General features: G+C 48.1%; 1 protein-coding gene across 1 annotated transcript in view; it reads right to left on the bottom strand.

Moving 5' to 3' along the window:
* Positions 1 to 24,325, bottom strand: part of CD82 (CD82 molecule) — a 43,033-nt gene that overhangs the window by 17,059 nt on the left and 1,649 nt on the right. Inside the window, exon 2 of the mRNA XM_054199407.1 lies at positions 5,412 to 5,493. Coding sequence (XP_054055382.1) covers positions 5,412 to 5,474 — 63 coding nt within the window. The 5' untranslated portion in view covers positions 5,475 to 5,493. The remainder of the gene's footprint in view (positions 1 to 5,411; positions 5,494 to 24,325) is intronic.

A 24,325-nucleotide genomic window follows, 5' to 3' on the forward strand; every position in this document is an offset into this window, starting at 1 on the left:
CGGCCAACTGCACAGGAGCCCCAGGTTCTGCTTGGCAGTCCTTCACACAGTATTTTAGTAGTACACAATGTTGTATAGGAGGGCCCTTTAAAATGGCCTGAGGAAGAGACACCCTGCTGATAGAACCTTGTTGTCAGAAGCAAAAGGTAAGTGCACTGCTTCTGTGAAGAATCACGGAAGGACAAACACATCTAGCACATGATTTTAAAGATATTTTTGAATAGAGAAATCCCTGACCCTATGGGACCAGGCTGGGAGCCAGCTGCCAAAGGATTAGATATCTGGCAGCTGGAACCTTCCCAGGAAGGAAATCTTCAGCTTGTCAGGCTCTGTTATAACATTATGGCTTCAACACGCAAATGCAAAAAAAAAAAAACAACCTAGCAGCATTCACTTTGCATGTGGGTTCCCTCGAGTGAAACGCTTTTCCCCTTCCAAAGCCAAGCTTGGGCATTTTGGCTTGGCCACTACTCTATGCCAGAACACCCCAGTCCCTCAAGCCAACATATCTTACCACCAAGAGAGCATCAGGCATTATGAAATATCAGACATGGTCTCTGCCTTGCTCACCACAGAGTCTTATCTAGGGCAAGGATTAGTAGAGTGATATGTCCCTGTGAGGGCTCAGCTGAATCCAGACATTGAACTGAGAAGGCAAGAGACATACAGTCTTCCCATCTCAGTTTGAAGGAGGGGGGAAAGGGGGAAAAAAGAAGAAAAAACCAAACAAAACACAGCATGCCCTGTTTTAGCTTCCAGGTGTCACCATCTTTTATACTAGACTGTAAGGTGTTTGCATGTAAATGACCCCAGCTCCCAAATAAGGATGACAGCACCATTATATCCACAATAAAGTAACTATGCTGAGAAGCCTGTAAGTCTGCAGGTTTGATAACAAGCTGAAACTTGTGCCATTCAGTGAACTAGAAGTGGCAAAGGCTGGAAACTACTTGTTGTGCGGAGATCTAAAACAGACTTTAAAGAAACAAGGGAAGAAGGAATGCAAGCCAGATGCTTCCAGAGGACATGAACTGCAAGCAGCAGTTCTTACACCAGTGTATTTCAAGATAGGATGAAGTGAAATACTTAATCAACCAACAGGGGTGAAGAGATATTGCAATTCTGTGCTTCATTAGAGAATGTTCTGGTATTTGGGAGACAAGGGAAATGCCAAACCACCACCTGAAGCAAGTTGGCAGAGAGGATTGTGTGGACAGACACTGGCTCCCCATTTTGAAAGTTTACAGTACGCTCCAGCTCCTCATACAAAGAAGCTTTTCTGAGCAAAGATAAAGCAACAGTCTAAAATAAGCTGCTTGCAAGCTTTCCTGGCTTGGCAGAGGGCGCAACATGTAGTTAGCTCAGGGGATAGGATTAGAAAGTCACGAAGCAAGTTCCCATCTAGGAAGATGGATGAAGACGACTGACTCAGCTGCAGAAAGCACGTAGATGCTGTATCCCAGAAGAAAAAGATAAAAAAAGAAAAAAAGACAAAATGGCAGTAACAAGGATTCCCCCTTGCCTTATGTCCCAACATGCTTCACCGCAGCACCCAATCTGCTGATCAAACTAGAAAGGCCCCTTGAACATTCAACAGCTGTGGCCCCTAAAAAATTCCTCTCAAACTTGGTATTGCCAAGAACTGCTGAATTTACAGTTTGAGGCAGTCTCACATTTAAACTACAGTCTTAATAAAATATTTGTCTTAACGAAGATGCAAACCGGGCTGTATGAGACATCTCTCTTGGCTCACTAACCCTGAAATGTCACCTAAGTTTTGCTGTTGCTGACAAAACACAGAAGGGCTGCTGAGCTGAGTTCCTGGGAAGTTGTTTGTTATGAGGTGCTCAGACTATCCAAGGTCTGTTTTCACTCTGATCTTTGCTCTAGTCCACAACTCATGTGTTTGCCAGGAGCTGCTGTGGAAAACACTAAAAGGAAAAGGCAGAGAGAAAATAAGCCACAGGGAGAAAACAGTGTCCTATTATCAACAGTTAATTTACCTCCTAGCAGGATAGTAAATCTGCTCAGCATCTTCAGGAGTTTGCATAGCAGAGCGAGGCTGCTTCTGTCACTGGCTTGGCTTCAGACTCTCCAGAGAAGAAATCATGTCTGCCTTCCATAGTTTAATTCCTCTACTCCACTACTTTAAACTCCTGAAGTGGGAGTGGAGATTTCGCCCCTTATTTCAGCAAGATCTTCTTCCATACCCAAGCCAGAAGGATGTAGCTCCCTCAAGGCAGGGCCAGCAGGTTCCCACATCAGAGCCCATTGAAGAGGGGCATGGAAGAAATACACTGTGATGGAGCTGACTCAGCTTTCTGGAAAGAGCAGCTGGGGGTCTCCAGCTGTCCTCCCCAGCACTGCCTTCCTCCACACTTACATCACACAAGGTAACGTTGAGCCCGGCACGGGGGGCCAACAGAAAGGCTGTTCATTTCCAGACGTTGTTTTAGGTAGTAGCCTTCTGCTCCATTTACAGAAGGGTTAGAAGTGGGACAGACAGTTACATATTCTAAACAAATGGTTTCCAGAAACTGTTGAACTTGTCTCACAGAACTGTCTTCCCTTTAAGGGGAAGCATCTGCTGTGGCCCATGTCTGCTACCCCAGAAGGTAGAGATGTGTTAAGTTTTGATTAGAGAAACTAAGCTTATACTCTAACCTTATGGTTCTTTTATCTTTTGTAGCAAGTAGGCAAGCAGTCCAAATAACCTTCTTCCCTTTAATCAAAGCAGGTCAAACCCTTCCCTGAAGTAAGGCTCCAAGACTGCAAAATACCACCAAGTCCCTGAACTACTTCAGCTATAGCAGGGGACCTTCTAACAGACCTCGAGCTGTAGAGGAGTGCTATTTCAATGACTAACTAACTTCTAAAAGAGTCATTAACGTGTCTCTAAAGGCTTAATTCATCACCTCCAAGCAAGGCTGGAAAACACACTCCAGACAGTGAGGGCTGGCCTGCACAAGGTGCAATCACAGAGGCTCAGCTCAGGGTGCAGAGCAGGTACAGAGCTCCGTCACCAGCATTGTCACATGAATGTGCAAGCACTTTCCTCAACAAAACTCAGCAGCTCTGGGAAAGCAGCATGAGGTATGCAAAACCTGTCCATGCTCACAGCAACTCAACAGAAGCAGTTTCTCTGCTAGATTAATACTGATCTACCACACTGTATAAGCTCAAGAATACCTCCCCCATTTACACCTTGAACAACCATAACGGAAAAAGCTTCTCATGTCAACTGCTTCCTATGACAGTGAGAAAGTAATGGATACCACCTCCCTCAACACCTGGCATGTGCAAAAAGCCTGCCATCGCTCAAGACAGAAGCATGCTCAAAATCTATACTCTAGAGAAGTAGCAAGCTCCCCACCAGAAGACAGCCGCATCAAAGGGGAAGACAGCCCATGCTGCACGGCGGGCTTAGCAAAGGAGCTCATTAAAGCAGCTTCTCCCTTCGGTCAGCATGTACCTCCTCACATCCCTCCTTAAAACTGTTAGTCTCCAGGCCCAGCTCAGTGCATCAGACTAGCTTTCCCCCAGAGGGAGAGGGGCTGGCTGCTACACCAGAGGGGCTGGTTTGGAACAGGGTGTGCACAGGACAAAGAACAGCTGCTTCCCATCACTTGCAACCCAGACAGGAGTGCTCAAGCCTCCCCAAGACCCACGGAGGGATTCAGTGCCTGCCATCCTCCCAGTCTTGCAAAACATAGGAAAACGCTTTTCACTGCAGACGTAGGTCGGCCCGACGAAGCAGTTCAACTCTGCCACCCAACAGCGCCGCTATGCCCGCAGGCTGCCTGGGACCATGCCTGGCTCAGCAGAGAGGGGAGAGGAGGGCAACATGGAATCGCGATGCCACAATAACCATTGATAGCATCCAGCAAAACTAGCGACAGCGTTGTAAGGCACCGTAGTATTTCAGGCTGTCATCTTTCCTCCCAGGCTTCAAGAAAGTTCTCTTTCTTGAAGAGAACTTTCTCTATAGAGAGATTAGCTGATGAACTCGGACCTGGGCTTAGGGAATAAAGGAAAACGACACAGTGCCCAGGTACTGGGCTTCATTCAGCAAGACTCAAACCCTGACTTCGCAAATGCAGCTCTGCTTCCCAGGGTAGACTGGTTAAGTTATATGCTGCTTTAAAAGTCCAACTCTTCAAGAGAGGAGATAGCCTGGATGCTGGTATGTCTTCAGAGGAGTCCTACAGTAGTGGAAGGACAAGCCTGGACTCAGCTGGATTTTTTCCTACCCTTAAAGCAGACCAAATCATACTCAGAGATCTAGTGGCACTTGAAAAACCTCTCCTCTCCCCTACCTTCCAAGAGTCTTCCCCATGGATGCTTTGAGCACCCCTGACTTTCAGCCCTTAGACCAGAGCTAACTACTTTTAGGATGGAAGCAAAACACAGAAAGGGCCAGCAGAGTACGCCAAGGGAAAACAGATCCAGATGTGCCTCAAGTTCAAGCTCACGTGCCAGCAGCACAGCAATGCAGGAAGCAAGAGTGAAGCTATGTGCAGGGACAGAGACCAGAAAGCAGTGCTCACCTTATCATGCTCCATTTCCCTCCCTGCCCTCCCAGCCTGACCTTCCTTCCCCTTACACGCTGCACAAAGGATAACAATATCAGACAGACTATTTTCTTGCTAATAGGTGGACAGATGAAACCTGATGCTTCCTCACTACACCATCCCACTGCAGGAGGGCAGCACCAACAGTACCATCACCGTCCACATGACACACAATATTTATGCTTCACAAAAGGATGCATGCAAGAATGTGTATGGCCCTCCCAGACCCACTCTGATCCAAAAGGAGCTCATCTTTTGCCAAGCCTCACACTTGAAAATAACTGCATCCAGTGGGCTGCCTCATTTCCCCAGGTAAGCCTGCCCCAGTCTCCCCAACCTCCCAACTCCATTTCAAATAGGGGACTTGGACTAATTCGTCTTGTTAAAAATCAAAACCAGCCGTTGGGACTCGAACAAAATTAAAGTTGTTCTTTGAAGCTTGCCTGGCCTATTTAGGAGGGCATTGCCACTACTTGGCAGGTTTTGTAGCTTTGCTGCTCAGGGGCAGCTCAGCTGCTGCTCCAGATGTGGCAGAGAAGGTAGTTATAACTACCCTCCTCCCAGAAAGGAGCCATAACTCCTGTCTTCCCTTCCCACTGCTAGAAGGGAGCTGCGTGAATTGGAGACAGCCAGTGGGTACTGGGAGCGGAGCTGCTCGACATACCTGGGAGCTGCACAGCAGCTCTGATGTCCCTCAGCTCCAGGGATTCCCTCCCTCCTTCCAAAACTCTGGCCATTTTATTTAATGAACACACTGGGCGAACATCCAGAAAAAACACCTTTCCAGCTAATTTTAGTCCAGTTCTTCCTTTCTACTCTGCAGATGCCCACGATACTTACAAGGAACAGGAGATTGAAGAGGAAGAGGAAGTACTTAGTGACTTTTAGGCAGCCAGACCCCATCTTCTTTCACTTACGGGACCTAAGGGGAAAGCAGACAGACAACCAGTTATGTTAGTGACAGGTCCTCCAGGCAGTTTCAGAGCAACACCCTCACCGTGTGCAGAGCTCTGAATCATCTGGTGGGTCTCAGAGCAGACGCACAGAAAGCACGTGTTCCATAGACTACCTGAGTTTCCTTTTCAGGAGAGCAAGACAAGACACCACCACCACTACAAATACAAACAGCCACTGTTGCCAAGAGCTCCTGGAGAGTGACAGAGGGCTATCACAGTTACAAAAGGGATTTAATCGCAAATACACTGCTAATTCCATCACTATTTATACGGACTTTGCATTAATAGCATCAACCGAAACACCAACTCTAGCTACCGCTCCCGATAGAGAAAAGGGATGCACTTATCTGAAGAAGGAGCTCACAAGGCCAGCTCCCTCCCCCAGAAAATCTCATCTCCTCGTGGCCCCTAAGCAGCTGAAGGAACACTGAAGAGATGCTTTGGCAACGCATAAGGACCAGCAAGTCTGCTCCACAGTTACATACTACCAATTCTGCTGCAAGATCAAGACGGGCAAGACTTCAACAAGTCCCAGTTTCCAAAGCCAACCTCACATATTCTAGGCAGTGTGGGAGCACTGGTAAGACAAGATGCCGGTTTTAGTTTGTTGGTACCAGCCACACAAATTACACACATCCATGGAGTGGCCAGCAAACAATACAGAGAAGGCAAGAGACAAACTCCAGGGCAGACCTTCACCACAGAGAGAAGGCCTTATACTGTATCTGAAGTTAACACTGCTCAATTATCATGCTTGAAGCCTATGTAAACCCACAGGAGAAGAGATGACAAGGTTGCTCTCAACACTGCAAATTAGACAGCTTATCAACAATGGATCCTCATCAGGTCTTTAGGTACAGGACCTGGGGAGTAAGTAGATCTGTATGACTGCAAGCTACTGCAATTCTCAGTTGTCTGACAGCAAAGAGCTCAGAAGTCAGAAAGAAGAACTACAAACCACCCCCACTACTAGAGTAAGCCTCCTCCAGGGAAAACAGCACAGCTGAGTAACACATGAGGACGGGTGAGGGAACGTCTCAGGTCAGCTTTCCTGCTTCTTCTTCCTCCCCCACACTCAGTTATGTTTCCTGCATAGGCAACAGAGGACTTTTAAGTTCCTTAAAATTTGCTCTAGCAAGCTCCTTGCTCAAAACAGACCATGCTGCCTTAAAAAGCAACACCCGGAGGAAGAGCAATACCAGGCTGGGGTCACCAGTCTGGTCTGGGAAGAGCAAGCCCCACCAGTTCTGGTTCCCTGCTGCCAGCCTGGGTGTACCGAGGGTCACTGGAGCCCAGTATGTTCTTTTGTTTCAATCAAAGGCTTTTGCTTAATCCTATTAAATATTTAGGTTAACTCCGAGAGCTAAACTGGTAACGCGGGCCTTGTTATAACTTGCTAGTCTTCCCACCAAGCAATGGTTCACCCTCCAATTCTCAGGAGAGAGCACGAGCCTGAACTTCGTGGCTGAAGACAACACTACTGCTCTAACTTAAAGGGATGCCACAGCTAGAGCCTGTGCTAAGCCCATCGCTGCACAGCACATAGCAACGTGCTATTGAGATGGGAAAGCAGCACAGATATACAGTCTTGGCCAGCTATGCTACAGGTCGATCTTAAAAATCCCATCTATCTAGCAGTCACTGCACCTAAGGAGCTCTTACTGCACTGTCAGGTTAGCATCATCTCAAGTTGCTTTTTATTCAGTTAACTCCTCAGGTCAGAGTCCATAAAGCCAGCAGTACCCAAAAGTAAGTCCTTCAAATTAGCCAGGGAAAGCTGCTGCAATAGTTTCTGGTCCATACTTACAACAAATATCAAACACACAGCATTCCCATTTCCAGTCCCCCCAGGTGCAGCCATCAGCTATGAGCTGGTTCTGTTCCAGTACAGATGCACTATACAACAGCTGCATCACTACCAACCTATGAAAAGTGAGCAAAGGCTCTGTTAGCAGATTTTTACCCTTGGTTAATGACAGCAAGTTTACTCAACAAGCCTTCCTCGTGTTAGAGCAACTCTCCTACCACAAATGCCAGCTTGCTGTCAAAGAACAGCTGTAACCCAAGAACTTCTGTGCCCCGTAACAGGATCTCAGAAAAGGGGTGAGTATTTGAGCAGGGACTGCACAAATACCACTTGCTTCAAGCTGCATGCTCCCCTCCTTTCCTCTGCAGGAGATATATTCTCTCAGGCTGTTAATCCTGGCAGGCACCAACACTTAAGACTGCACTTGGACAGGATAACTAAGACATAAGTTTTCCCATCCAGCTGGCTTGCTCACTGGCTTCACCATGAGCACATCTCCTCTTAATAGCATCGCAAACTGGAGCCTTGCAGTCTAACCAGAACATCGAGGCAGCCAGGTCCCTAGATGATGATGAATGTCCGTTGTGGGGGATACGAGTGTTTTTCTACTCTTCAACCTAGCCAAGAACTAAGCTAGATAATAACCTTCTGCACAAGGCACTGGACTTCTTACCTTAGGATGTCCGGTCCCAGGTGCAGTCCTCCTTATTTTCAAACCAGAGGGACAACTCCCAGTACTTGCTGATTTGCTTCCTAACACTAAATAGCCATGTGCTGCCTACATCCAACTCTGTCCATGCTACTTTGATTAGTCAGGAAAACAGAGATTTGCAGAGCTGTTAGTACATTTACAATAGTTATCTAAGATAATTAAGTAGTCAAACAAGTTCAGAAGAGCTGTTGTGGAAAAAGACATACTTGAGGTGATAAAAGATTGCTTTCAGGGCTCTTCTACTCCTAGCTATTTGTTAAAGGCATACCATCTTCCGTGCTTACTAAAAAAAAAAACAAAACCCCAAAATCCAACCGTGCATTACAGCATTACGCACTGTTCTCCTCTTGCCACAGGGAGATATACCACTTTTGTAGCTCCTAGCAATAAAATAATTAAAAGTACAGTTTTCAAGCCAAAAAAGAACCAAGTTTTTAGGATTTTGCTTTGAGCTTTTAAGATACTTCGGGGCTTCACATACTCAAACATTAGAGATTTTCCAATTCCTACACTATCCTTAAGAAATTAAACTTATTTTTGTTCACTACATTAATGAAACTCCTCAAAACCCTACCTTCTGAAATTGAACAACACAGTCACAAAACTAGCAACACCGCCATACAGTAGAAGTAGCAGCTCAACAAAATTTGAGATGGGTCAGGTTTGGAAGCCGACGAGCTTAAGTTATAATAACTGGGCGTATGCCACTCAGCAGTGAAGGGCTGGCTTAAGCACCGAATCTTGCCAGCCAATGCTGCCTGCGGACTGTGGCACTCAGAGCTGACCATCTGCCTTTTGAGATTGGTCAACTTTTGAGCCTTAACGTTCTGCAGCAGCGCATGCAAAGGTTTAATGCATGAAGTCTGCAACTTTTAAATTCCACTGGTTGTCTACAATTGTTTGTTTCCTCCTTTTCCTCTCCACCCTAACTGCTTTGACCATTTGGATTTTCCTCCCCAAGCAGCCCCACCCAGACTCTTCAACAATCCTGCCCATATGCCTCCAAGTTTTCCCCGTTGTTCTCCAGATTGATGACAGCTCTGCAGAGGATTTCGTAAGAGACTGCACTGTCAACTTGCAGAGTGGCATTTCTCCTAGCCTCTCATTTCCCATCCTGTAAAGATATGCGGGATTATTTATGCACATCTATCAGTTTGCTGCTTTGAGACACTACTGCCATAAAAGCCTGGTTGCCAACATGGCCTGGTCAGCGTCTACGTAGTTGATCCTGGGTCTTTCTTAGCATCAGCCCCAGGACCTGAATGGAGAACTAACTCCAGGAAGGCATCAGTTGATCCAGGACCCTGGGGTTCCCCATGCGGGAGGAATGGGATGACTCCACGCAGGCTAAACCGGCTTCACGGGATGGCTTCCTGCCCCCTCCACCACCTCCAGCTTTCAGGCCTGTCATTCTCCCAGCAACAGCGATGACAGCAAGACTGGTATGTGGAGCACAAAATCCAGGACACGTGTGTCTGAGGAGAGGCAGACAGAGGCCCGCTTTGTTAGCGACAGCAGAGGAGTCCCATCACGGCTCGGAGATTAACTTATTTTTGTCACAGGAACCTGTGATACTCCCAGCCCCCCTCCTGCAAAAGGTGACTGCGGCGAAGGACAGGCGATATGGGGAAGAGCTGAACACCTCTGCCTGCCCGCCCCACCAGGCGGGCGAGGGAACGCTCATGCACGGACTTTACAACCGCATCAGTTAGGGGGCAGAGAGGCTAAGTTAATTTTTAATTGCAATCCTGCTCTCTCAAATTAGATCCTGGACTGCCTCCACCTAGCAAGCACTGCATGTTTGGTGCTTGTTGAAGTTTATGATATTTGGCTCAGGCTGGCACGGTACGTGCCTGTGCCGTGCGGCTCTGGCAGTGAGAGCTCAGCCTTCCCCCGCAGCACCGCCCGTGCTCCTGCACTGCGGGTTTCTTCCCAGTGAGCTCTAGCAGCTGAAGCACCTCAGCTGCCAAGTTACCGCACCACGCAAATAAGGGGCTCATTTACGAGCGTGGTGAAAGAGAAAGAGACAAGCAGGAACAACCTCAACACAAACCAGAGCAGATCAGTTGTGGAAATCACCGTCTCAGTACATTTACAGGCAAGTGCAAAGTTCCTGCAAACTCTCAAGGAGAGCACTGTGCTCCCAAGAGCAATGAGCTCTGAAGGTCAGCCCCAGTGCCCTAACTCAAGTAAAAGAGGGTTCACATTTGAATGCATCTACACAGAACAGCAGACGCTGTCCCCAGACCCTCTTCCTTAAGGAAAGGAAATAATCAGTTACAAAGAAGCTACAGGTGGTTTGGGTTTTTTTGTATGTACTTTGGCCAGTTGCTCCCCACTACTACCCCTCCAGCTCTGACTGCAGGGAGTGTAAAACAAAGGCAGACCCCATAGGATCATAGAATGGTTTAGGTTGTAAGGTACCTTAAAGACCATCTCGTTCCAACCCCCCTGCCATGGGCAGGGACACCTCCCTCTAAACCAAGTTGCTCAGGATGTGCTGCTACTAGCTTTTACCAGGCTACAAGGAGGTCAAACCAGCACCAGAACTGGTTTTCTAGTTGCTATTCCCCTTGCCCGCACAAACACCGTGAATGCCCTGTAAGGCTGGCATGCTGGCTCATTTCTGCTACCCCTCCTGCCTGCCAAAGGAGAAGCTTCCAGCTCGACAGATGCAGAGATGCAGCAGCCAGTGCTGTTGAACTAAGGTTTTGCAGCATATCCTGAGGCTCCTGATCCTTCACATCTTGCATCTGATGTGGCAGGTGGGATCTCCGGATGAAAGTTCAGCTCCTCCAGTGAAGCAACCTCCAAAGCAGCCTCAGCTGATCATGCGTTCTGACACAGCAGGTAAGCACCACCCTCCCCACGCCTACCCAAGCCTTACACATTGCAACAGGTTGTTTCCCTCAAGATACTATTACCAGGCTGGGTTTTGAAAATCTCTAAAGCTCCCCCTGATCTAGTCTCACCTCCCTGCCTTCTTTTTGCACCACAAGAGTGTCCAAGATTAGCTGGGCCCATTTGCAGGCAGATCGACCAAGAAGCCCTGGAGAAGGAGGAGCTCCCACTGAGGTACTCAGGTGGCAGAACTGGCTCACTCCGATGACAACAATTAGCACCTGTCCCTAGGAGGAGATCAGCAAGCCAGTGGTTCCACAAAGATGTTTATCTGCATGCTAATTTGCATGAGGTTAAGGCCATTTTGAAGGCTAGTGCAGTTACTTTTTGCAGCATTATCCCAATCCAGAAACCAGAACCAGATCAGGTGTATATACCAAGCTAGAGACCCACAGAAGCCAGCTGGGCATCAGAAGTTGCTCACTAAATGGTCACTTCCCATTCCAGCTCCAAGCCAGACACCTGCATGCAGGAGAGGCTGGGGAACGGGCAGCCCAGAAAGCCATGATCTTCAGCGGCAGGAGGAAACAGCCTATTTTTTGGAGGATTTTGAGCCCTTGTACTCAAAGCTCAGCTGCCAGGAATGCTTCCCCATCCACAAGCCCTTGGCAATCAGAAGGTCTCCTGATCATCTGTGATGAGACGGGACTGCTTCACACACCAGTCCCGGTTAATGAACAATGGCAGAGTTACTAAGTCTCCTGTTAACCAGGTACAGCACTGCCCTCAGGGCAGAGACTGCAAGTCACAGCTGCATTAACATACAAAGAATATCCTAAGGAGTTCATCTTGTTGACGTTAATATTCAAAGGCCTTGGACTTTCAGTACACCTAGGAAGTACACCTTGTCTCTGGCAAGCAAATAACCGCAGAGCCAATGAAAGACTCAGGTCTGAATTCACTGAACTTTTCTTTAAGCTCCACTGAGATAATACCAGCTGTGTACTGACCTTGAAAACATAAACAAGATCATGTTTGTCCTGGAGATTTTCCAAATGGTCTCTCTTCAAAAGTTACAATGGAGGGATCTGAGGGAGAAGCTGGATCCTAAATATTAAGGCTGCTAATTAGGGTTACCCTCTCACAGGCCACACTTGCAGATGCAGAGATTATTTTTATTTATGTGTGCGTGCATCACTGATTCAAGTACAGTTTCTTTCTGAAGGAAAGTGTCAGGACAAGGTAGAAAACTGCATTTCTGCATAATACAAACTTTGGAAACAGAAGGGAAGAAAAGAAGGTATGTGGAACAGTCTAAATCTTATTCCATCTACTCTACAGACATATTCTTCTTAACTAGAAGCAATCCCCTTCAAGCTAGAGGAGATGGTTTCAGGGCTAAGCCCGAAGTCAGATATAGCAGCACAGCTACATCAGCCTGCTAACTGCAGCATGATACTTAGTTGTCAACAAACTTTGATCTCACCACTTAGGAGTACAGATATGTACAGTGATACCCAAAGATGAGCATCTGCAAGACGTTTGCAAGCCAGAGGCTCGGGTGTGCATGCAGTCCCTGCGCACTTGCTGTCCCCGGAGTAAGGGGAGCAGACCAAAGCAAGGCAACAGTTGGCTGCAAATACTGCAGAAAGACCAAATTTCTCAGGAAACTGGATGAGTGCCTGAGAAAACTCATCAATTCACACCGCAAAAGTAGATTTGTTCCTGGGGCACCTGATAAGACATTCAGTTTTCCCATTTGACTTCTGTAGTTAGTATACTGTTGTGCAAATAATCCGACAAGCGACAGTGTCATCCAGTGAGACCCTAGATTAGAAAGTGCTCATAGGACTGTCTAGGATGGCAGAGGTTTTTCAGCATGTTTAACCACAGCAAGCACATGTTGTGCATTTTGTAAAAAGGAAATGCGTACTTTAGAAATGTACTTCTGATGCCTGAGAGGAAGTGATAATTATAAACTACTATCATACTCTTAAAAAAAGGCCAACTCACAGTTCGGTATCAGAGATCAGTGCAGGTTTTAGAAGACCCCCGTCATCATCTCTCTATATTTGCAAGGAGCACAATCAGATTTTAAGAATATCTGGACTTCACACTTCAGTTTGAGCGCCAACGTTTAAGTAGGTCTTCAGTCCCTACAACTGGCAAATTGAGAAAGTTCTTTGCTATTTTCGGTCTATATAGTCATGCTTGCACAGCGTGACAGTATTTGCAGGACAGTATTTCTCCGATTTAAGCAAATCTTTCCATTCAGCAAGACCAGAGACACAAGTCTGCCAAGAAAACTGGAAAAAAAAAAACCAACCCAGAAAACTCACAACCTTGTCCCAAAAGTCATTTGGTTCTCGTCTCCCCCTAAAAAAAAAGAAAAACAACTTATAAGAAATAGCAGACAGAAGAAAAAGCGAGAAGTACAGTTTAGCGGACTTTTTCTCTTTTTGATTACCACGTACAAGAATGTTATTTGTGCAACAAATGCTGCAGACAGGGTCCAGAAAGAGGTCTCCACACTGACTAAAACCAGCACAAGGTGCAGTAAAAATGCATAGTTTTCGCAAAACTGGTTGGGCAACTCTGTCACTTGACTACATTGGCTCTTTAATGGCTCCAAAAACAAGACCAGCTCAGCTTTGTTTTCTGCACTCACGCTGTAAACTTAACCTCTGAAACGGTTCCTGCTTGCGAGCGGTGCCTGTGTGTCAAAGGCAGTTCCCCATGCTGGCTCGCCCCACACCACCCCATGGAGGAACAAAGCCCCCGGAGCAGGACCCGCACCTCAAACTGCAGCAGGGTGGCAGGCACAGACGAGCAACACTCTGCTTGTGCCAGGGTAAGCTTCTCCCCGGCGGGCAGAGGATGCTACTAAGCATTTACCATTGCCATCAGACTCATCAGCCTGGAAATCCCCGGTGCAAGTACATGCACAGGACAGGCTCCCAAGCCTCCCTTCTCATGCAAGCAATGCCTTGGAGGTCAACAAATCTCCTCAGAGGAATTGCACAATATCCCTCCCAACGCCACTTGGCTTGGAGGTACCCTCCTGAAACCCAGCAGCCTTCCCTCCCTACCAAAGCACCCAAAGGCTACCACAGTCCAGGCAGAAAAAAAAAAAAGCTTGCATTAAGGCTTTCACCCTATCTTGTGAGACAACACCAGAGATTGCCAGACTGAGGTAGGAGCCAGGTAGTATAACTGATTTTTATCTCTTCCTCCTCCACCTCCCATAAGATGCAAGAGGTCAAGGTCAAGGACTTTCTACTGTAAAGTTCCCTTTCAAAACAAACTGGTTTTCAGTTACTTCCATTTTCTCAGATGCTACGGCAGATAACTAATGGGTGTTTATATTCAGCACACCCATGCCAAACCTGCTTCTGAGAAGTCACAGCATCTGCCTGAACTGGGAAATGAGATTTCCTATTCTTTTTATTTCTTTCCAGGAATTAGCAAGGATGTAGTAAAGGTGCAGAGGCAGTAGTTTTACTTCAAGGGCAGGAAGCTTTCCCCAGCTTATCAACTTGAGCAGCAATTAAACAAACACCCTCTCTCTTCACTTCCCCTCTGCCCGTGGAGCCTTGGGACCGCACACTGCTTCTCCACAGGCAGACGGATGGGGCTTAGCAGAGCCTGGGCACTGGTTCCCAGCATGGGAAAGAAGCTGAGCCCAACTCGGCTTATCCACGGCCATTCCCAGCAATAGCAGGCTCCCCAGTAGTTCACTCCATAGCTGAAGCCAGACGCTGCTAGAAGCCAAGAGCTAGAGATAGCCTACCCAGAAGAGCGTACGAGGACACACACTCCCTCGTGCTTCTCAGGCTAAGCCTCTGGAGGAGCTCAGACATCCTGCCAAGCTAGCCAAGTGCTCACCAGAGCACTGAAGTCCCACGTGGCTGGGCAACCAGCCCACTGGAGAATGGAAGTGTCTTCTGGCACCAGGATTCTCCCCGAGACCTCTGCCCCTGGGGTCCATCCACATGATCTCAAGTGGCAGAAAGGAAGAAAAACATCCAAAATAAATCCACCACAAGGCAAACAGAGAAGAGACCTCTGGCTTGTTATTCCGAATGATTATGAAGCTTTAGAATTAAGTCAGCTTTCTCAAACCACAGAAGAGACAGGCTATTAGTCTACTTTAATCATATCACATGCTTTGTATCACTCCTTCGCTGACAGCAAGGTATTCAAGAAGTGGCAGTTTTAACCCTTTAGCCCCATAGATCAAGCAGAGCTGGACACCACCGTGACCAGAAAGTCACAGAAGTCCTACCCGCACAGAAAAGTGCCTCAGCACACAAAGGGATGCATCTTTTGGCCTATTCACAAAAGCAGTCCCTTTATTATTTGTGATCTCAGTAATCTTGTTTTTGCCAAATACACCATTTGCTAATTGCGGCACCCTCACAATTCACCAGCTGCCTGTATGCCTGTGGCTACTGAACCACTCCTGTTCCCCTGTTAGTGTGCTGGCTGGCACTACGATATGTGATTCTAGAGCAGAAGGCCACAGATCATTAGCTGTAATAATCATTCCTCTTCAACCAGGTCTGCCCTACTATAACCATGGCCCCTCCACTCTACAACCTGAAGGACCCTGTTGCAGGGCTGCTAGTGCCCTGAGTCAGAAGAACAGGACTCCCACAAGATTCTCACAAAAAGTATCTCACGGCCTCTCCCAGACACGCACATAAAGGAGGACAAGAGAAGCAGCTCAGCAAACCCATTTGCTACAAATATACAGGGACAGCTAAGTCAGGGGTCTCCAAACTCAGTGGACTCAATGGTACGGAGCCATTCACACAACAGCAGTGCCACAGTCACCAAAGGTCGCTGCCCAGACCCAGCCTCTGCACCTGCGGCCATCTGCCTTAGGAACAGCTTGATTTCCCATCACAGAATGGTTCAGGTTGGAAGGGACCTTAAAGATCCTCTAATTCCAACCCCCCTGCCATGGGCAGGGACACCTCCCACTAGACCAGGCTGCTCAAAGCCTCATCCAGCCTGGCCTTGAACACCTCCAGGGATGGGGCATCCACAACCTCCCTGGGCAACCTGTTCCAGTGCCTCACCGCCCTCACAGTAAAGAATTTCTTCCTGATATCCAATCTAAATCTACGCTCCTTCAGTTTGAGGCCGTTATACCCCATGTCCTATCATAACACTCTCTGATAAAGAGTCCCTCCCCATCCTTCCTGTAGGTCCCCTTTAGGTACCGGAAGGCTGCTATAAGGTCTCCTTGGAGCCTTCTCTTCCCCCAGGGTCACACGAGACCCTGTGCCCCACCAGAGCCTGGCCTGCCTGCTGGCGAGATGAGCGCTGTCACAGACAGTCTGAGCACAAACATTTCATAACATCTTGAGTTTCACGCCACAGATCCACTTGACACTACCAGCGGGCATGAATGAAAAGAGAAAGCCAGAACTATAAAAAGCTTCAGAGGAAGGGACTCTGTCTCAAGCTGCCTCTTTCCAAAATGATGATTCAGAGAGGGCAAGGGGGCAAGAAAAGCCCTAATGTACAAGACTTCAAGGCACAGATGTTTTACGTCATTTGTTTCTACTCAAAAATATCCACCTGCAACCGCATTTTCCCCCTCCAATATCAATGTGAATAACACAAATGGTTTCACATTTGTAACCAGCAGCACCTGTCCACAGCAGCCAAACCCCTTGCTGGTCTGATCACTCTGGGGATGCAGCTCAGAAGCAATTTCATGCTTTATTGCCAAAGAGTCAGTCCCAGCAGGGGCTGCTGTACAGTCTCTGAGATATACAACATAGCATTGTCTATCACTTTTTCCATTCCACCTTTGCAGTGCAGTCTCCTCACTCCAAGCCCTTCCTACAGGAGAAGGAAGTGGAAAAAGAAGGCTGCATTGTACGGCAAAGGGCAGCACTGTGAGGAGGAAAAGCAACACAGCACAGGCTGTTGCAGAAGCTGCAGTGAAGCTGCTTCGTTCCCAGCTGAAGCATTTTAGGAAGTGAAATGCCACAATAAGAAATCTCAGCAGACAAAGCTGGAAGACAAAGGGGGCCTCTAGGAAACACTTAGCCAGCTGGAAGAGATGCTCAAAAGCTTTTTGGTTTCCCTTCTAGGAAGGGAGGTCCTGGAGGCCAAGGCAGACTGCGATACATGCAGGTGTTTTGCTGCCCTGCTGACTGCTGCATTACCAGGCAGGTAATCCCAGTGAATTTAACTGGAGTAACTTAATTGGAGCAATGTGAGAACATTACTCAATTATAGACCTGCCACCTGCAGTTTAGATCACCTCTCCACCAAACACCATCCAAAAAACTGAAAACAATCAATCCAGCCTTCCATGCACCACATGGGTAGGTTGCGGACAGGGCTGCTTCAAGCCAAGTGGAACAGACATATGGGATAAGTTCCCTAGGAATTTGGCAGTTAAAATAGACAGCAAAACTTTGAAAAGCTGGGTCTGTTTTGGGAAAAGGAGGGGCCTCCTTGGAGCCTGCAGATCTACACACAGCGGTCTGGAAAATGGGTTCGGCTGAACCAAAACCAAGGGAGGCTGGGTGGGCTTTGTTACTTTCTTGAAAGGGTCTCCTTTTTTAAATTTAGAGCACAGATATTTCAGGAGACTATTTGATGGAGCAATGCTAGAAGAATGAGATGGAAAAATGAACAGTTCAGAGGTATTTATTTTAAAAAGAAGGAACTTTTATCCAGAATAACTGATTTACAAATATCAGATAAGCCTCAATGCAGAGATAAATGCTCCCAATTCGGTGGGGGCGGCAGCGGGGGAAGAGTGGCAGGGGCAGAGAAGCGGAACTGTTTCTTCTTTAATCAGTAAATCATGATTAAGGCTAAGATTAGTTTTTAATAGGGCTGCAGACACTTTTTTTTTTTTTACTTGCCTCTATCCCACCACATTGTGCTCTTTACCCACATCAGTTCTACAATTTTTAATCAAATATATTAATGACAAACCAAATATATTTTTATATATATATTTATAATATATTAATGACATCCAGTTACAACAGGGGGTTTCACGCATGCTACCTAGGCAGGCAAGGGCTGCGACACATGGCTCCCTCTGCTCCCAGGACACGTACCCACACCTGGCTAGTGCAGCAGCTTGAAAGCCAGCCCAGCAAAGCCCCACGGCCCGCTCCTCCTCTGAGACTCTGTGCAGAGGAGCAGCCATCAGACAGTACCGCAGTAGCGCGGCCGCTGACCCAGCTCTGCTCACACACTGCTGTGCAGGCTGTTTGACAGCAAACACCCAGTGGCAAAGGCTGTCTCCCTTCTGGGCAAACAAGGAGCAACTGTTTAGGTTCCCACGGGACAACACCGGGTGCATGGCCGTCTACTTGTATACACACTGGTAGGTCTTACTTGTAGCTGACAGCTGAGCTAGGAAGAGGTTTCCCATCTGCCTGAAGCTACGTAAAGCAGGAGCTTACTCTTTTACTACAGGATCAAGCTTAAACCACCACCACAACAGCCTCCGAAGCTGCAACATGATGGATTGGAAATGAATGCGGAAACACCCAGGCTCTGAGACCACCAGCAGGACTACAGCATCAAATCAAAGGAGCCTTTGAGGTCTTTGACTTGGTCATTAAAGCAGCTTGCTGTTCCTTGAAATAGCCCTCTCTTGAAATAGCCTCTTCTGCCGAGGTAGCTGCCAGTTTGATGCTGCTTTTAACATTAAGAAATTCCCACACAGTTTCAGCAATAGCATTTTGGTCAGCTCGGTTTCATCCCAGGAAGCTGTGAGTCGCACCACCTCCCCCAGGGAGCAGGAGCGAGAGGAAACTCTGACCTGTCGGGTCCCCTCACGTCATGCAGGAGAGGTGCCAGCGGCCGTGGGCATCACCACCCACCCTTCGGAAGCCAGCACAACCACCCCCATTTCAGCTGCACTCAGACAAGGTGTTATCAACCCTTGGAGGATCTGGTGTGAGGGACCTGCTAAGCCCCGTGCAGGGAGAGCACCCACAGGGTTCCGCTCCCCCTCACCACCAGCCTCTGGGGACCTCCATTGTATACCCACAGCCTCCCCCCCACTCCTGTGCAGTGTCCCCAGGGAGGTGCAGCAGACCCCTTGGGAGCAGAAAGAGAAGGGCTGTGCCTTTACCTTGTTTCACATGACCCACCAGGGCTTCTCCACACAGCTGTGGTCTAGCACTGTCATGCTCAGCCGCTGCTGAGCACAAGTCTTCTCTAATTAAAAGCGCATCCTTTGGTAATAGGCAGATTTACTGCACAACTCAGAGGGCTCTTTAGTTATTCCATGTGCAGTGTCTCTGCAAACCTGCATTAGAAAGGGACCTGAATGCAAAGAAGAGCTCAGCAGCTTCTTAGACTGTTGGGAAAGTACATCCAGGCAGCTGGGTTTTGCCTGGTTGGGGTTTTTCTTGGTTCCCCCCCCCTCAAAGAGACTTCAGAGATAAGCATAATTAGAACTGCTGCCTGCCTTTTAAGTTCCACCTTCTTTAAGCATCCAGCACAGATGCTGCAAAATAGTTCCCATCTTTGCTTGGTCAGAGCAAAATTCAAGGCAACAGCAGGGGAGAAAGAGTCTTACTAATCTGCAGGTCAGCTGTCTCCTCACTCCAAGTCCAGCACAGCATTCTGCATCCCCACTTCTGTATGGGAGCCTCCATGATCACAAGACACAGAAGACAGGGAGCAAGAGGACAAGAGACTGAGTTTACTCAGTAAAACACACTGGGAAGTTGAGGGCGTTCCAGGGAATCTACTCAAGACTGACTCATCACCAGCAGCTTCATAGAATCTTAGAATGTATTAGGTTGGAAGGGACCTTTAAAGGTCATCTAGTCCAACCCCCCTGCAGTCAGCAGGGACATCTTCAACTAGATCAGGTTGCTCAGAGCCTCATCAAGCCTGGCCTTGAACGTCTCCAGGGATGGGGCCTCCACCACCTCTCTGGGCAGCCTGTTCCAGTGTCTCACCACTCTCATTGTAAAGAATTTCTTCCTAATGTCTAATCTAAACCTACCCTGCTCTAGTTTAAAACCATTGCCCCTCATCCTATCAAGGGGCAACCCACACGTGTGTCATCCACAATAACACACAAGTCAGACACATGACTGACTCCACAGCAGTCAAGAGGACACTTGGATTGTGCCACACCACCAGCATGAAACAAGCCCCACAACCAACGCACAATTACGATGGCAGATTCTGTCCTGCCAGCACACCAGCCAGAATGGCAACCTTTTATGCAAAGGGTACTCTACAAATTATTTGATTACAAGCAGAAAGGAGAGGAGCAGAGTAGTCTGCACGGTGCCCTTCATAAGCAGGCATATTAGCTCTGGGGACCAAAGTCCAAAGAAACACTCAATAGTGACACCACTGAATACGGAATCTCTCTTCAGTTTGTCCAAGTAGTGTTAAATAAGCCATTTGCAGGACCCACAAGAAATCAGGAAAAAAAAAATAGGTAGGAAGGGAATAAGACATTCTCAACACAGGTATTTTTGCCTCTAAGGCTAGAGCAGCTAGTAACTGAAATGCCAGGAAAGGTACAGAAACTTCCCTGGGAAGGTCTAACTAGAGCACTGAGCCATTTTGTGCAATAATAGAGCTCCTCTAGTTAATTCAGACTTCACAATTGATTCCCAACCAATCATCTATCACAGGAGACGTGCTGGCTCTGGGCATTTAGGATTTACATATTCTTATATTACGGGATGATGGCAGCAGACCTTGCAGTCCTAGCCACGTGCTAAGATGTCACTTCCACACCTGCCTCATGTGCCACTCCACACCTCCCAATCAATACAGATTGGGTTGAGATCCCACAGTCCTCCAATGCAGAAGACACCTAAAGGCAACTCACTGGAACCTGAGCCAGTCTGGTACATCAGCCCAAGCAAAACCAGAGTCCTGGAGGGGATTGCTTTTAAAACTAGACAGACAATTTGCTGCCTGAAGCCTCTCCTGTAGAGGCAGAAGCTGAAGGCATCGAGCTCCCGTGTGGCCCCCTGGCCCCATCCTGGTGAGGGCACAGAAACCTCACAGATCACAGAGGCAGTGGCCAAAGGAAGGTGCTGGAAGAGGACACAGCCACATCCAGTGACCATAACCCCTTCTCCAGGGCAACGTTGGGAAACAGCCGCCTTTGTTCCCAACAGGTAAAACTACTTTACAGCGAGTTCAAGCGCCGCTACACAAATGCCTGTAAGCTAGCTCCTCTCCCTCCCCTTTCCCAAACTGCCTCTATGGCCACTGATGGGGGGCAGCAGCAGAAGGGACCAAAGGCAGTCCCCAACTGCAGCCATGGGAGGGTCAGCTCGGCTCAAGGTGCACGGCTGCAGTTCTTCCCTCCCTATGCTTGCGTACGAGAGACCTCCCTCTGACTGAAGCAGAACTATTTTTGCCTACAAGGGGAACTCTCCATTATATAACCTCAAATCTCCGGGCTGCTGCATATCTTAACGTATATAGCTCGTCCCAGCTCAGCAGTTCTCCAGTGCACATGGACATGGGATTACCATCATATCGGAAGAGATCAGCGATCTGCTTACAGCCCAGCAGCAGTCTTGCAGTAAAGGGTAAAGCGCTTTTGTGGTGCACCTGTTTGCTCAAGGCTGTGCAGCAAAGAAAGTGAACCAGCAGCATCCTTAACAGATGCAACCAGTCCTTTGCCTGTGTGCAAGGCTCCGGGTGGCAGAGGAGATCTGGCCCTTCCCAGCTCCTGAGCTCCTTAAGGACAAACAGGCCACCTACCTCAGCAGCAAGTTTCAGAAATTAAGTACACGCACCGCACTTTGATTTGTCTTGCTTTTAAATGGTGGTGTCCCAGTTCTGAAGCTTCACCAAGGAGACAGAAGAAGTAGAGCAGTCATCCAGACAGCCCATGCATGTGCCTCTTCCCACAGAGAAAGACTAAGCTGAAGGCAGGGTCCTTCCCTTTCTCCCCTGTATTTACTTTGGATGAGCCCTGAAGCACCCAGCTTTTCAGCCAGCAGTCTCCAATCCCTGTCCCCATCCCAACAGGCTACTGTTTTATTCCCTTTTTCTGCTGTCATCTACCAGGCAGTCCCTTTCACAGAGCTGCCCACAGTAACGCCTCATCTTTCTTCCAGAAAATGAGCTCGCTCCAAATCTGTCAACGCACGCAAGCAATGATTTAAGCAATCTCCAGCAGGCAGTTCCTTGTGCTTCATTTATCGCCCTGACTAGGTTCAAGTCAGCCATTAACTGCTTCAGTGTTTCTGAGCCCCGAAAGCCCAGAGAGCTTTCAGCAAACAGGCTCTGCCACAGCCAACCAGCCATCAAGGAACTGCTGGCACTGGCCGTGCCTCCCGTATTATTCCTTTTACCATGCCAAGAAAGAGTCTGTAATTTTTAGCCTTTCTTCCATTTCATTCCCTCTTCAAGAATACAAACAAGCCAAGACAAGAGGGAGATGGTTAGGTAACGGTTGCAGCTCATTGCACAGCTCCTAAAGGGAAGGTGGCTCATGCAGCCATCCCTTCATGCACGTGTCGTTAATCATTTGCCCACGGAAAGCTCCAATCCCACATTCTTCCAACAGAAGTGTTAGTGCAAGAGCACGGTTTATTTCTTAGCGCATCAAAGCTGACAACTGTGGAGGGCCATGGCTACTGGGGCCAACTGACCCTTTGCTGTACGTAAGCATTCCAGATCCCAGGATATCACGATCCGTGTTCGGAGACAAACGAAGGTAGGGAAGGAGAAGAAGGGGATGCTCTTATTTTATGGAGGTGAAGCTAAGGCACTCTACGGTGAGGGCCTGTGGCAGTAAGAAGCTGATTTTGATGCACACAAGTTTTTCCAAAGAGGAAAGTGAGGAAGAAGTGCAAGAACTGAGGCTCCAATCATCCCTTGTTGTACAGACCCACTGGAAGCATCGCTACCTCCTCCGGCCTTCCAAGCCACTCAGCCATACCCTGAGCCCTGCTAGACCCACACCGGCACCTCCTGCACACCATCAAACAGAAACAAGACCAGGAAGAAAGTGACTGCCATGCCACAGGCACCATTAAAGTGGAGCAATAATTACTACTTCAGATAGCATGGGGCACAGTCCACCTCCCAGCATCACCCTGGCTTTCCCATAACAGATCTTGTGGCATTGGTGCCCAAGGTCCTTGTGGCAGCACCTTTTGCCTCTGCTGCGTGTTTCCCGCTGTAACAGTGCCAGCGGGCACCAAGAACCACGGCCATGGTTTGAGTTGTAAAGCATCTTGGGGTGTGTAGCTACCAGAGGTCTGCAAAAGCCCCACCTGCACCTCTCTGATTTAAACATCCACTGGATGAATGCCTGCAGTTCTGGATGGTCCCCTGCTGCCTTACAGCTGTGACATAAGGACCCAGAGATACAGGAGAGGAATAAAAACCTTTTCTCAGCTACAGTCAGATGAAGAATTTCATAAAAACCCCTCCAGACATGGAGTCTGAAGCAGAGAGCGGCTTGGGGCAGGAAACCTCCATGGGGCTGTGGAAAGGCCTCATTAGAGCATCTCCTGCACCAGCTTAGGGTTGTAGGTCACACTACACCTGCCTGTCCCCCGAGAACTAAAATAGAGACAATAACAGGAATGAAGAGAGTCCAGATGAGCCACGTTATTAAAGCCACTAAATCCTCTTAAGGGAGGAGCTTCCATGCAGCAGGACAGAGATTGCCCGCAGGGAAATCTTTCTCCAGGCACTGAGCTTGCGTCTTGCTCTATTTCTGTCGTATGCAGGTAAGAAGCTAAGCGAATGCTGCAAGACTTCACCCAGCCACCTCTGCCCTGCAGCACAGGGACAAGGATGTCATCCCGGCTGTCCCCAGAGCCCTCGGCAAGGACAGAGAACCCCAGGCCAAGAAGGGTTCAGGTCCAGAGAGGCTCCATTGAGACAAGCTATTTTGGAAGCAAGATCCTTCTAGGAAAGAGATGTTAAACAAAAGGACGTTAGGAGTGAGGATAGGCTACTCACTCTCCTGAGCCACTCCAAATCCACACATTGGCTTGCAGAGCAGTTGGCAAAGGTCCATTTCATCTATGTGGCAGCCCAACATGAGGAAGTGCCCATGGATATATATTTGATTTTTTTTAAAGAAGCACAGCTGTAGGTGTGGGAGTTGTTGCTCCAGCCAAAGGACCGGAAAGAAGCGTGAATGTTAAAAACCACCCCACTGTAGCAACCACAAAGAGGTCCTGCAATGGGACACTGGAAGGACTGCCACCACCCATGCAGTGCCACTGCTAAACAGGTCACTGACCACACACCACCAGTGCCCTTCTCCCCCACTAACACTTTCTTCCCACTTAGTGCTCGTCAAGTATTGTGTAAGATATGAGTAATTTGTCATTTTAACAACTTGTTTGTCACACACTTATCTTGACACCAGCCTACAGCAGCACACTACCGAGATTGCTCCTCTCACTAGACACCTCCCCCTAGATTT

Source organism: Rissa tridactyla, chromosome 4, assembly GCF_028500815.1.
Source record: "Rissa tridactyla isolate bRisTri1 chromosome 4, bRisTri1.patW.cur.20221130, whole genome shotgun sequence".
Lineage (NCBI taxonomy): Eukaryota > Metazoa > Chordata > Aves > Charadriiformes > Laridae > Rissa > Rissa tridactyla.